We start from the raw sequence: 13,217 nt of genomic DNA, 5'->3' as shown, positions 1-13,217 counted from the left end.
AGTGCATAACTCGACATGTGAACACTGAATTCGTAATGCAGGCTGTCTAATTTAAGAATCACCTAGAATGCTTGTCATTTCTGGACTAAAGCCACTCCTCCTCTTCCCTTTCTCTCTCTCTCTCTCTCCCAGGCATCTTCTTTTTCTCTGTCTCTCTCATCCACTCTCCATTCCTCCTCTCATTCCTGTTTCTCTTCATCTCTCTCTCTCTCATCCACTCTCCATTCCTCCTCTCATTCCTGTTTGCATTCTGAGCGTGTGCGGTCTAGCCTTGCCTCCGTCCCAAAAAGTTTCACAGCCATGACAAGCGGCGAGCTTGACAAATCAATTTCAGGCAAACGTGATGAAAATAGCAGTTAGCTTTTTCGAAGGGGGGGACCGCAGGACGGAGTGCGACCCGAATGGCCGAGTCCCAATGCCACCGCAGTTGCCAAATTAGATTATTTTTATTATGCGGCGCTCCCTCATAAACTATTTATAATTTGGGCGGTTCAATCTAGTTTGGAATGAAGTATCTGTGAAGAATGCAAACTATCAATCGCATCGACTTTGCTACAGAGTAGAGCTGTGGGTTCCACTCTACTGCTTCTATTGCTGGGCTAGCCTTTAGTGAACTGTGATTGGATAGGAGTTGTTCAGGCTATGTGGTGCTGGAAGTTGCCGGTGATTTGAGAAACCAAATGCAAGGCTTCAGCGACTTTTCCGAGTTTTCCTGTACTATAGCATTGGACTAGGAACGAATTGTTGTTTTGTCATTGAAATCCTATTTGAAGACACGATTTCATTGTATTGTTTTCCATTATTATCTTTCAATGAGGCTGTAACATTGGCTTGGGACACCGCATCACAAAATCAGCAAGGTTCATCCAACAGATAAGTAATACTTATCGACTACATTCTCACCGGACTACAACATTCTGATATCAATAGATAAGGAATCTGATTAAACACTATATCACTAGGCATCTGGCATAAACGCTTAAAGACTACCATACAACCCCAATCTCTAGGAAGTGTTTATGGAAGTGTTTGTGTGTGTGTGTGTGTGTGTGTGTGGGGTGGGAGGGTACTAACAGACAACAAAGTCTCCTCTGTCTGCATCTTACCGTCTCCTCGGCACGATCGCCCCTGGCGGTGACATAGGCGACGCGGTACTGACGCACATTGCGGTCCTGCAGCTCCCAGGACACCTCCATGCTGAAGGTGGTGTGATCACTAAGCAGGAGGTTCCTCGCACCCAGATGCACAACTGGGAGAGGGAGGGAGGGAGATGGGTAGAGGGAAGGCGGCATGGAGGAAAGGAGGGAGTGAGGGTACAGGAGGTTGGAGGAAGGTAGAAAAAGAGGGTAGTGAGGGTGGAGGGAGGGGGAAAAAGGGAAGCGAGGATGAGTTGAGAAAGGGAGGTGGAAAATGGAGATAGGATAGAGACACCAGGTGGCTTTACTATGCAGACTGTGTGGTTGCATGCATACATTTGAATAAACACAACATTAATAGACTAATGATGCAACAGTGCAGAAAGAGAGGGCACACAAACACAGGGATCCTGATGAGATCATAGCTACATACAGGATGAAGAGTTTCAATCCAAAACTCTACATATCCATTTTCACAAATGTTGGTAAAGTTGCTTTTATTGTTTAAATAAATTATTAAAGAGATTGGTGTATTTTTTCCCTATCTAATCATGGCATGGGGTTGTTCAATGACAGATGTGTTTAAAATCTATTACTTCATGGTTTAATTTCAGATACAAATAATCATGTTTTATTTTAAAAATGCTATATTTCCGCCTCACTCTCAGAGAAATAATTAGCACTGCGAGGTTTTACACAGTCAAATAACTACATTTGTCATAAAAAACTGTACAAATGATACATTCGTGACACCAACATATATATATATTTATTTAAATAAAATATATTCAGTAATATGAGATCTGTATGTAAAACATCTACATTTGACATTTTAGTCAGTTATCAGATGCTCTTATCCAGTGTGACTTACAGTAAGTGCATTTGTCTTAAGATAGCTAGGTGAGACAACCACATATCACAGTCAAATATACAGGATCCGTACGTTCCATACCAGCCTATCAATGTATGTACAGCGTCTTGCAAAACATCACATTTTCTCAAATCTATGAATAAAAAAAATCGGAGAAAATGTATATTTTACCTACACATGAAGGTACCCATAAGCAATAATTTCTGATGAAAAAACACAAATGAAGATTTTTGCGTTTTGGAAGTAAACTCTTTCCATTGATGATGGATGAGGTGAATTGCAATTTCAAACCAAGTGAAAAGCACTATATAAATGCAATCCATTATCACTATTATACATTACTATCACTATTATAAACAACAGGACAAGTTGAGGAAATTACTATTAAAAGCTCTCACAAAATTAACTTTATAAAAATCGATACAGTACATGACCGAAAAAAGATCTAGTTTACCTGCTGTGGTGGTAGCTCGTGTGGTAGTTGTGGTTGTAGTAGCTTTTGTGGTAGTTGTTGTTCTTGCCACTGAAAAACAGATACATTGGTTGGATCAATCAATAAATCAATCAATTAATGAATACATTTTGATTTGTATAGTGAGCATTTCAGAAGAAGAATTAGAGGAGATATACAATATATATACAAAAGTATGTGAACACCCCTTCAAATGAGTGGATTTGGCTATTTCATCCACATCTGTTGCTGACAGGTGTATAAAATTACACAGCCATACAATCTCCATAGACAAACATTGGCAGTAGAATAGCCTTACTAAAGAGCTCAGTGACTTTCAACGTGGCACCGTCATAGGATGCTACCTTTCCAACAAGTCAGTTCTTCAAATTGTTGCCCTGCTAGAGCTGCCCCAGTCAACTGTAAGTGCTGTTATTGTGAAGTGGAAACATCTAGAAGCAACAACTGTGAAGTGGTAGGCCACACAAGCTGACAGAAGTGCATTGCAAAAATGGTCTGTCCTCGGTTGCAACACTCACTACCGAGTTCCAAACTGCCTCTGGAAGCAACGTCAGCACAAGAAGTCTTCGTTGGGAGCTTCGTGAAATGGGTTTCAATGACCTTCTTGACAATTCTGTACCTAAAACTTTGTGGCAATAGTTTGGGGAAGGCCCTTTCCTGTTTCAGCATGACAATGCTCCCCGAACTTGACTGGCCTGCACAGAGCCCTGACCTCAACCCCATCAAACACCTTTGGGATGAATTGGAACACCGAGTGCGAGTCAGGCCTAATCGCCTAACATCAGTACCCGACCTCACAAATGCTCTTGTCGCTGAATGGAAGCAAGTCCCCGCAGCAATGTTCCAACATCTAGTGGAAAGCCTTCCCAGAAGAGTTGAGGCTGTTATAGCAGCAAAGGGGGGGGGGCTACTCCATATTAATGCCCATGATATTGGAATGAGAGCAGGTGTCCACATACTTTTGGTCATGTAGTGTAGTTTTGACTTTAATGTCAATGTTTCAGCACAAAGGTGTTTCTCAAGATCAGTCTCAATGAACAATGCCCTGTAGCAAACATACAACACATGGGTAAAAAGCTGTGCTGTGGACATGCACGATTTTAACAAAGAGCAAGCAGTAGCACAGTGGCAACATTAAATCAATACAATAATCAATACAATCCCCAATGTTCAATTAACTCTGATTGGAGTGGAGTTTCCCTTAATTACCTGTTGACTCTGTGAGGGTCACGGCGTCGCTTTCCTCCTCGTTTCTAAAGACAGCAATCAGAGAGACTTCGTACTCAGTGATGGGCCTCAGTCCAGTCAGCAGGTGGCTGTTCCTGTTACCATTCACTAGCATCTACAGAGGGGGAGGGATGGAGGGAAGGGGGGGATGTAGTGAGAAGTTGCGTCAAAAATGTCAGATATTTCTGCTGCTACCGAATGGACTGGAATTCTACAGTCATCAAAAGGGCTTGAAAATAGCACTGTAGCCCATTCCTGCGGTCAATGACCAAAAGCGCCATCTGTGGCCACATGGGTGGAATGTTATTAATCGTTTTCATAATTTCAAAGTTAATAAAGATTATTTTTTTATAATCTATATCTGACATGGTGCAGGTGTCTTCTTTTTGTAAGCCTGTAACCATGTGTGTGAGGTGTTTAAATGCTCAGGGGTGTGATAGAAAGTATGCTGAGCAGGTTCCCAATAAGAAGCAGCTGTCTATCGTTTTCTCTGATTTGGAACCATACTTAGTTAGCCTGTTCCCATCTGTGTTGTGGGTAGTTGTTTTCTGTTTAGTGTGTTTTGCACCTGACGGAGCTGTTTCGGTTGTTCTCGTTTGTTACTTTGTATTCAGTTCTATTTAATAAATATGAACACGTACCACACTGCATCTTGGTCCTCACCTTCTTCCACCAACGGCAGTTACACAGATAGACAGAAACACAGACAGAGAACTATCCATCCATTCAACTAACCAACAGCCATCAGACACAAACCTCTTTAGTGTCTCCTCCTCTGGTTGGGGTCCAGGTGAGTCTGTAGAGGACCACGTCTTGGGCTGAGTGTTCCCAGGTGACCCTGAAGCTCTCTGTGGAGACTTCACTGGTCTTTAGGTTCAGAGGCTCTGGGACTGTCTCTGGATTACACACAAAGGGTAAAGTTGCCTCAAAATAATGGAAGGAGAGCTCCACTTCACTTTGCATATGAGTGGTCATATTCACAGTCTGAACTCACTTTTAGATACACTTTATCACATGTAAGAAACTGTTCACTTACATCAGTGTTTCATTTTCAAATACAGCTGGATAATTTGTTAGCACTTTCCATAGAAATAGAATGCCCACCCATCACGGAACGTTGAATTGAATGGGAATGTCCGTTCCCAATAATTATATTTCTATGGCACTTTCTACAAGCCACAGCATTTAAAGCCTTTTTTTTTTGTGTATTATAAAGGCTGTTGTTGAAAGCCAAGAGCTGCCAATAGCATTGCTTATATGGGTAGAGACAGTCTTACTAGTGGTGAAGCTGTCAGTAAGGGGCTCCGCCTGGCCCTCGTCATAGATAGCAAAGATGGCCACCGTGTACTCTGTCAATGACGTCAGGTTCCTTAGCAACAGGGTGGTGATGCGGCCAACATCCATCTATAGCCACAGAAGAGAGAGGTCAGGGTTAACGGTCAGTGTGAGTCCCTCTATGTGATAATAAAACAGTATATATATTTTATTTAACTTATCTTATAAATTTGGTATCCATTCCAGTGATGCCTACTTTTCTATAAATCAGTCAGCACCAGATTATATATCACATTCTATCGGGTTTACATGTTTGCAAGAAAAGTTATTTCTTTAGGGGGAAAGTCCGCAACATTAACATTAACACGATCTATTCATGGGTTTAAAGTCCAGCTACGTTATTGGCCAAGTGCCGTGAGCTCTCACCTCATTGGTCTGCACTCCGTTTGTCTTGACATACATGATGCGATAGCCGTTGGCCTTCTTCGACGTCGCCTCCCAGGTGAGCCTGGCCGAGCTGTGGTCGACGTCGGAGAAGCGCAGGTTCCGCGCCGGGGTCAGGGGTACTGGGAGATGAGGGGGGGGGTGGAGAACAGGAACACGGGTCAACCCTAATATAGTTGTAATTAAACACAATAACCTGAGTCACCCTCCCGCAGGTGCATGGCGCGAGTGATTCTTTTTGATTGAGAGTTCCTCTCCGAGGAAAATAAAAGGGCAGGAGAATGGCCTTTTGCGGACAAAGTACATTCTCTGGCAGAGTTAGAATTTAACAAGGACCTTTAGGTAGGGCTAGAAGTCCTGCTTAAAATGACTCCTGTTCTTTCTTGCTGCGGATCATTCTCTTCAATTTAAATGAGGGTCAGCGTTTAGCTTTAGACGCAGGGAGCATGAAAAGGATGCAGTGAAGGTGGACTGGGTTCATGAGGGAATTGGACATTTTTTTAAAGTTGGAGAGGAGGGTATTAAAGTTTGGCAAGGATCTATTCCTACTATACTTCAATGCTGTAATTTATTAAATGTGACAGATCACTCCAAAACTTCTGTTTGTCTAATGTTTACAGATGTCCTAAGTGGTCTAATGTTGAGATGAGTTGAGAACACACAATCTGTTATTTAGATCATGTTACATACCTCCATTCCAAATGAACTGGACATACTAGCAGCATTTGTAGACAGTGTTTATCTTTCCCATTCTTTAGGGGTGGAGATAAATAGGCTGGATCTACACCACATCCAAAAAAGTTTAATTCAGGAGTGAACTGTTCCCTTTTAAGGCACTGTCCTGTTCCCTTAAAACAGACAGAACGTCTAAGGACAACTACATTCTGAACTGTTTTCAAGCCTCTGTATATCTACAACACATGTCGTGACACCGCCCTTAGAAGCGCTCAAAGAAGGACAATAACACATTAACTAGCAAGGTGGTGACTGACAGTTGGTCAACGTCAACACTAAATTGATGCAACCGTAATAGCTCTGAAACACAAAATTAGCACAAACACCATTTTGTCAGCCTGTTTGTTACTTCTTGCTCTAAAGCTTGCCAGGGCATGACATCAAGATGCAGGTAGAAGTATGCAAATTCACTAGGCCTGATGGCTAACAAAACATCTAAATACCTACAGTAAGTTAAAAAAATATATATACAATTTGTTTTTTAAAGTATGGACACACGTTCTCATTCCAGGGTTTTAAAGTATTAAAAAAATATATATACATTGTAGAATAGTGAAAACATCAAATCTATGAAATAACACTAATAATTGTGTAATAAACAAAAAAGTGTTATATTTGAGATTCTTCAAAGTAGCCACCCTTTGCCTTGATGACAGCTTTGCACACTCTTGGCATTCTCTCAACCAGCTTCATCTGGAATGCTTTTCCAACAGTCTTGAAGTAGTTGCCACATACGCCGAGCACTTTTTGGCTGCTTTTCCTTCACTCTGCGGTCCAACTCATCCCAAACCATCTCAATTGGGTTGAGGTTGTGTGATTGTGGAGGACAGGTCATCTCATGCAGCACTCCATCACTCTCCTTCTTGGTCAAATAGCCCTTACACAGCCTGGAGGTGTGTTGGGTCATTGTCCTGTTGAAAAACAAATGACAGTCCCACTAAAAGCAAACCAGATGGGATGGTGTATGGCTGCAGAAAGCTGTGGTAGACATGTTGGTTAAGTTTGCCTTGAATTCTAAATAAATCACCAACAGCGTCACCAGCAAAGCACCCCCACACCATCACACGTCCTCCTCCATGCTTCACGGTGGGAACTACACAAGCAGAAATCATCCGTTCACCTACTCTTAAATTTGGACTCATCAGACCAAAGGACATATTTCTACCAGTCTAATGTCCATTGCTCGTGTTTCTTGGCCCAAGCAAGTCTCTTCTTCTTATTGGTGTCCTTTAGTAATGTTTTTTTTGCAGAAATTTGACCTGAAGGCCTGATTCACACAGTCTACTCTGAACAATCGATGTTGAGATATGTCTGTTACTTGAACTCTGTGAAGCATTTATTTGGACTGCAATTTCTTATCCACTGCAGCAGAGGTAAGTCTGTGTCTTCCATTCCTGTGGTGGTCCTCATGAGAGCCAGTTTCATCATAGCGCTTGATGGTGTTTGCGACTGCAGTTGAAGAAACTTTCAAAATTCTTGAAATGTTCCGGATTGACTGACCTTCATGTCTTAAAGTAATGATGGACTGTCTTTTCTCTTTGCTTATTTGAGCTGTTCTTCCCATAATATGGACCACATAGGGCTATCTTCTGTATACCACCCCTACCTTGTCAAAACACAACTGATTGGCTTAAACACATTAAGGAAAGAAAGTTCACATATTCATTTTTAATACATTCCAGGTGACTACCTCATGAAGCTTGTTGAGAGAATGCCAAGTGTGCAAAGCTGTCATCAAGCCAAAGGGTGGCTATTTGAAGAATCTCAAATATAAAATATATTTTGATTTGTGTAACACTTTTTTGGTTACTATGTGATTCCATATGTGTTATTTCATAGTTGTGATGTCTTCACTACTAGCCTACAATGTAGAAAATAGTACAAATAAAGAAAACCCCTGGAATGAGTACGTGTGTCCAAACCTTTGACTGGTACTGTATATGTGTGTCTGCTTATTCCTAATGTATATGAATCTGTGTGTACATGTGCATGCGTACGAGTGTATGAGGTGGTTACTCACGCGTGGTCTCCTGACTGGTCATAGGGTCACTGGCCTCCTCTCCGTACATGGCGTACACTGTCACTGTGTACTCTGTGTCTGGAGTCAGGTTCTCCAGTTCCACTTCGTTCACAGTCTCAGCCACTTTCACCTGCACAAACAGTCATCAGAGACCTTAGACAGGGTGACAGACAGGTACGCAGAGAGGTTGGCAAGGAGCAAGATATATACAGGGGGTTGATAGAGACAGAATATCAACCATGAAACAGACAAGGGCAAGGCAGTCACACCGCCAGATAAAGTGGCAGCCAGCCAGCCAGACGTGATACACAAGGGTGTGAAAAAAAAGTGCATTTTCCTGCATTTTACAGAATGAACCATATTACCCCAAGATTGCATTTGTTTTAGGCTATTCTATATAGAGCCTGCAGATTGTAACTAAACAACCCAGATATGCACGTAAAACCTGTCTGGATCAATCGACAACAGTCGATGTAACATTTAGCACAAAAACTTCAATCATCACTTTGAGAAAAAGAGAAAAAAGCCCTGGAAGCCATGTTGTGCCCCAACAGGCTGAGCAAGTGAAACTGTGAACCTGAACTGATTACTGTGCCTGGAGGGAGTGTTCTTTTTTAATGAGCACTAACAGGATGGGTGGAATTTGAGCGGTAGAGGACTTTGCCCTCATTTTCTCTCTCCCTCTCCCCCTTTCACTGTACTAGTTACATTGTATTCTAAACATTTCCTTGCTTTGAGTCTAAATTCCCTCCCTTGCTCCCTTGCTTCTTTATTTTCCTCTGTATTTAAATTTAGCCACTCCGTTTCTTAAATCCTCTTCTCTCTATTTCCCTCTCCATCTGTGCTTTGGATTATACTTCTTCTTTCCTTTTCTTTCTGACAGTCTTTTCCCCTTCTCTATTTTCCCCTTCTTTATTTTACCATCTCATTCCTCTTCTCGCTCATTCCTCTCATCCTCCTTTCTCTATCCTCTCCGTCCTCCCTTTGCTCTCTTTTTTCTCTCACCTCCTTCTCGTCGGCGGCGTCTCCCTCGGTCAGTGGAGCATAGAGGATCATGTAGCCAGAAGCCCCCTCTGCGACCCTCCAGCGGGCTCTCATGCTATTGTGGGTGATGTCAAACAGCTCCAGGTTGTTCACCATGGGTAGGGCCACTGTAACACACAAGGGTTATACAGGGGTAACGCCATAGAATTACTACAACAGCCAACAACATTCAAGTCAACATTCAGGATTACAATTCTATATTAGTCATATTGAGTGTACCAATGAGGGTGCAGTCAAATTGGTCAGAGGGGCTTTGCCCGTTCTAGTCATTTTATTTATTTGGGTCACACACAGTTCACACAGGGTTGAGACAAGGTCCTGACTTAGACCAGTAGACCAGGTTTAGCAAAACCCTCCTTATGGAGAGCTAAAATCAAATCAAATGTTATTTGTCACATGCTTTGTAAAAAACAGGTGCAGACTAAGAGTGAAATGATTACCTACTGCATTGCAGGTTTTTGCTCCAGCCCTGCTCTGTCTAAGACAGCTGATTGTACTCTAATTAAGGTCCTGATGTGCAGCTGATCAGGGGTTAGCAGTAGGAAGTGGGTTAGGACACAGTTACACTATCAGTCCATTTCACTAGCAGTCCATTATTCATATCCCAGCAGCAGCAGGGCCAGGTGCTCAGAGTGCCAGTAGGGAGTGATTGCTCACAGGTGGGAGAGATTACCTAGCTGAGAAGCTGATTGGAAGTAGCCTCCTGACCCGGCAGGGTTTTCACATTTGTGTCTGAATCCTTTTTCCTTAGGTTGGCATGCCTTTTTGTTTTTTCTTTTGTAGACTATTATCTTTGTCCCCATTTGAACCTAATAACTTGCTTGGGCTGGCCGACTACGGAGTCCCAACTGAGCTCTCCCTGGACCTTGGTGAGTAGGCTATACTGTCTCCACTAGGGACAAAGACATACAACACAATGCTTGCTTACCTCAAGGTTACAGACTCGTTAGCATGTCCTAGCTTCCCTTGATTGAGTTTATATACATTCTTAGAAAAAAAGGTGCTATCTAGAACCTAAAATGGTTCATCAGCAGTCCCCATAGGAGAACCCTTTGAAAAATATTTTTTTGGTTCCAGGTATAACCCTTTTGGGTTCCACGAAGAACCCTTTTCAGTTTCGTAACATACTAAGAGGAAAAGCAAAGGTAAAATTGTAAACAATTTGGCATAATTCACAATTCACACAGCAAAGCAATCCCCATTCCTGTTAACCTGTTTGACCAAGAATGGCCATAGCCCCTCCCTTAACATGTCTATAGAAATACATAAATGGTGGGCCTAAACGCAATACGGGCTACTTAAGCGCCAAAAAGTGAGAGCCTTTACAGATTTACTGGATGTCGTAAATTGTCTTACTTCCTCCTCCATCTGTATGTCAGTCTTGACAGCGGTAGGTTACTCACCATCCCCATTAACTTTGAGACAAGGTCAATTGTGTACTTAGTATTCACAGATATCCATGGGGGGATTTCATTGCCATTCATCAACTTCTAGCCACCACTAAATTAGATGAGATTCAGTTTTGTAACTAGACTTACATGTGGTAGTGCTGCCTCGGAGGGCCTCGCTAGCTGAGCTGGCGTAGATGGCGAACACGGCCACCTGGTACTCAGTCAGGGAGAGGAGGTAGTTGAGCACCACTGTGTCCACTGTGCCCTGCACCACCTTCTCCTCGGGCTGGCCCCCGCTGGCAGGGTAGAACACCACCCGGTACTTCTCCACCGTGCCAGGGGCGTGGGTCCACGACACCCGGAAACTCCTGGCCGTCACTTCCGAGGTCACCAGGTCTCTGGGAGCGGCCATGGTGACTTCTGGGCCTGTGTCGCCTGAGAGATTGTAGAGTGGGAGAAGAATGAGAGAAAGGAAGGGAGGATGTAGAATGACAGAGGAAATAGAAAGGGTTAAAAGATTTAGGGTGGCAGAGGAAATAGAAAGGGTTAGAAGATGTAGGGCGGCAGAGGACATAGAAAGGGTTAGAAGATGTAGGGCGGCAGAGGAAATAGAAAGGGTTAGAAGATGTAGGGCGGCAGAGGAAATAGAAAGGGTTAGAAGATGTAGGGCGGCAGAGGAAATAGAAAGGGTTAGAAGATGTAGGGCGGCAGAGGAAATAGAAAGGGTTAGAAGATGTAGGGCGGCAGAGGACATAGAAAGGATGGGAGGATGAGGGGATGGATGTGTTTGCTTTCCGGTGGATCTGTCCAAAATCACTGAAGTGTCACTATTTAAACAATGTCTGCTTGTACAAAGGTATACAATGTGACTAAATGTCTATATAATCCCAGGTATTGGAAGCTATTTGGTTTTTACAAATAACCATTCAAATACTCAAATAAAGGACTGTACTTGTTTTGGGCTGTGTAGTTGAAAATACAAAAATACACAGAAAACAATTTTAAATACCAGATACTCAAATACACATGTATTTGAACCTAGGTCTGGATGTGACATTCTCAATTCTCTTTTCTGAATCTACTACTCTACTTGAATCTGGCTCACCTTTGATGGCCTTGTCAAGCTGTTCGACCCGGTCGCAGACGGTCCTGGTTAGACCCTCCACGATGGAGCTCATGACGCTGAAGTCAGCCACGTTGTAGACGTGCGTCTCCTCTGGAGGAGAGCCAATGGCCTTCAGCTCTTTCTCATCGGCGTTCTTCACACCTTTATAGAGGGGGAGAGAGAGTGAGAGAGGGAGAGAAAGAGAGATGTTTCCCATGCCAATAAAGCCCTTTGAATTGAGAGAGAGAGATGAGTAGATTGAGACATCTCTAGATTACATATCACTACACTGGGCAGGTGTCAGAACAGGTGGCTTCACATTCAAACCAGATTTCCCAAATACTGTATAAATGTAAAAGGTGAAAGAATGCCCTCCATCCGTCAAGAAAATTGCATCTGCATTCAATCTGTTTAACTACAGTAGTATATGAGCATGTAGAGAAAACTAAGATGAGGCTTTGTCTCATACCAATGGCAAACAGCTCTATTCCCGCCTCTCTCAGACTCCGCGCCGGGGGTTGGACATCGTCTTGAGACTTCCCATCTGTGATCAGGATTCCAATTTTGGGAACGCCGGCCCTGGATCCGGACTCGGGTTTGTAACTGTTCTCAAGGATGTACGTCAATGCAAGACCTACAGTAGAGAAGATCAGTATACTGTCTAACTCTTGCATACACAGGGGTTCTTGAGGACTGTCACATACAGTATTAGCGTCTTTGTTGGGTTAATGGGTTCCCTGGCTAAATCTCTAAGATATGGTCAAAATGTAATGGAAAACGGATTGTCAATCAGGTTATCTGGACATGTAATAAAATGTGGTAGAATAACATCATGAGCGTAATTTGCTGCCGGGTGGGTAATGTGTATTATGTGGAGTTCAGTAGTATTACAGAGTACAGAGGAAGAAAGGATTCCTTTCCAGTACCCGTCAGTGTGTTCCCTCCTTTGTAAGGAAGGTTCTTCACAGCGTCGATGACTGCTTCTTTGGTGGTGAAAGTGTTCAGGTGCCACTCAATCCTGGGATCACCACTATACTGGGCCAGACCTGTGTAAAGGGAATCAACACTCAGGGTAGCTTCTCTCAACACACAAACCCATGCTGTACTGATGAGCATCTAATCATTTATTACCCAGATGAAACGCAGCAGCACAACGACACAGAAACTACAGTACCCGTGACTTGAGTGGGTGGGATAGAAAGGCTAATCATCTAATCATGAGCTCTTTAGCAACGCTGCTTTCTCATGCTTATAATTATTATAATGATGATGACAATGATAGGGAAACAACGTCACCAATGATGATGATAAAGAAACCAGTAAAATGACTCGCCTATCCGTGTCTTGTCAAACTCCACATGGAAGGCGCTAACCAGATTCTCCAGGAACATGCGGACCAGACGGAAGTTTATCCGTCCGATACTCCATGATCCGTCCACCAGGATCACAATATCCGCTATGGCCGGGGTCTTACACATGAACTGCTCTGTAAGGGAA

General features: G+C 43.0%; 1 protein-coding gene across 5 annotated transcripts in view; it reads right to left on the bottom strand.

The window, feature by feature from the left end:
- LOC112264764 (collagen alpha-1(XIV) chain) overlaps positions 1 to 13,217 on the bottom strand; it is an 83,885-nt gene that overhangs the window by 43,603 nt on the left and 27,065 nt on the right. For all 5 annotated transcript variants that reach the window (XM_042295554.1, XM_024441572.2, XM_042295556.1 and 2 more), the window contains 13 exons: positions 13,054 to 13,206; positions 12,647 to 12,766; positions 12,190 to 12,354; positions 11,721 to 11,882; positions 10,763 to 11,050; positions 9,186 to 9,331; positions 8,181 to 8,310; positions 5,408 to 5,547; positions 4,984 to 5,110; positions 4,463 to 4,602; positions 3,689 to 3,821; positions 2,462 to 2,530; positions 1,107 to 1,249 (listed from right to left, as the gene is read on the bottom strand). In XM_042295554.1, the coding sequence (XP_042151488.1) occupies positions 1,107 to 1,249; positions 2,462 to 2,530; positions 3,689 to 3,821; positions 4,463 to 4,602; positions 4,984 to 5,110; positions 5,408 to 5,547; positions 8,181 to 8,310; positions 9,186 to 9,331; positions 10,763 to 11,050; positions 11,721 to 11,882; positions 12,190 to 12,354; positions 12,647 to 12,766; positions 13,054 to 13,206 (1,916 nt within the window). The remainder of the gene's footprint in view (positions 1 to 1,106; positions 1,250 to 2,461; positions 2,531 to 3,688; positions 3,822 to 4,462; positions 4,603 to 4,983; positions 5,111 to 5,407; positions 5,548 to 8,180; positions 8,311 to 9,185; positions 9,332 to 10,762; positions 11,051 to 11,720; positions 11,883 to 12,189; positions 12,355 to 12,646; positions 12,767 to 13,053; positions 13,207 to 13,217) is intronic.

This window comes from Oncorhynchus tshawytscha, linkage group LG13 (assembly GCF_018296145.1).
Source record: "Oncorhynchus tshawytscha isolate Ot180627B linkage group LG13, Otsh_v2.0, whole genome shotgun sequence".
Taxonomy (NCBI): Eukaryota; Metazoa; Chordata; class Actinopteri; order Salmoniformes; family Salmonidae; genus Oncorhynchus; species Oncorhynchus tshawytscha.
Note: the sequence above shows the minus strand (reverse complement) of the source record. Positions and strands in the feature narration are given on the sequence as shown.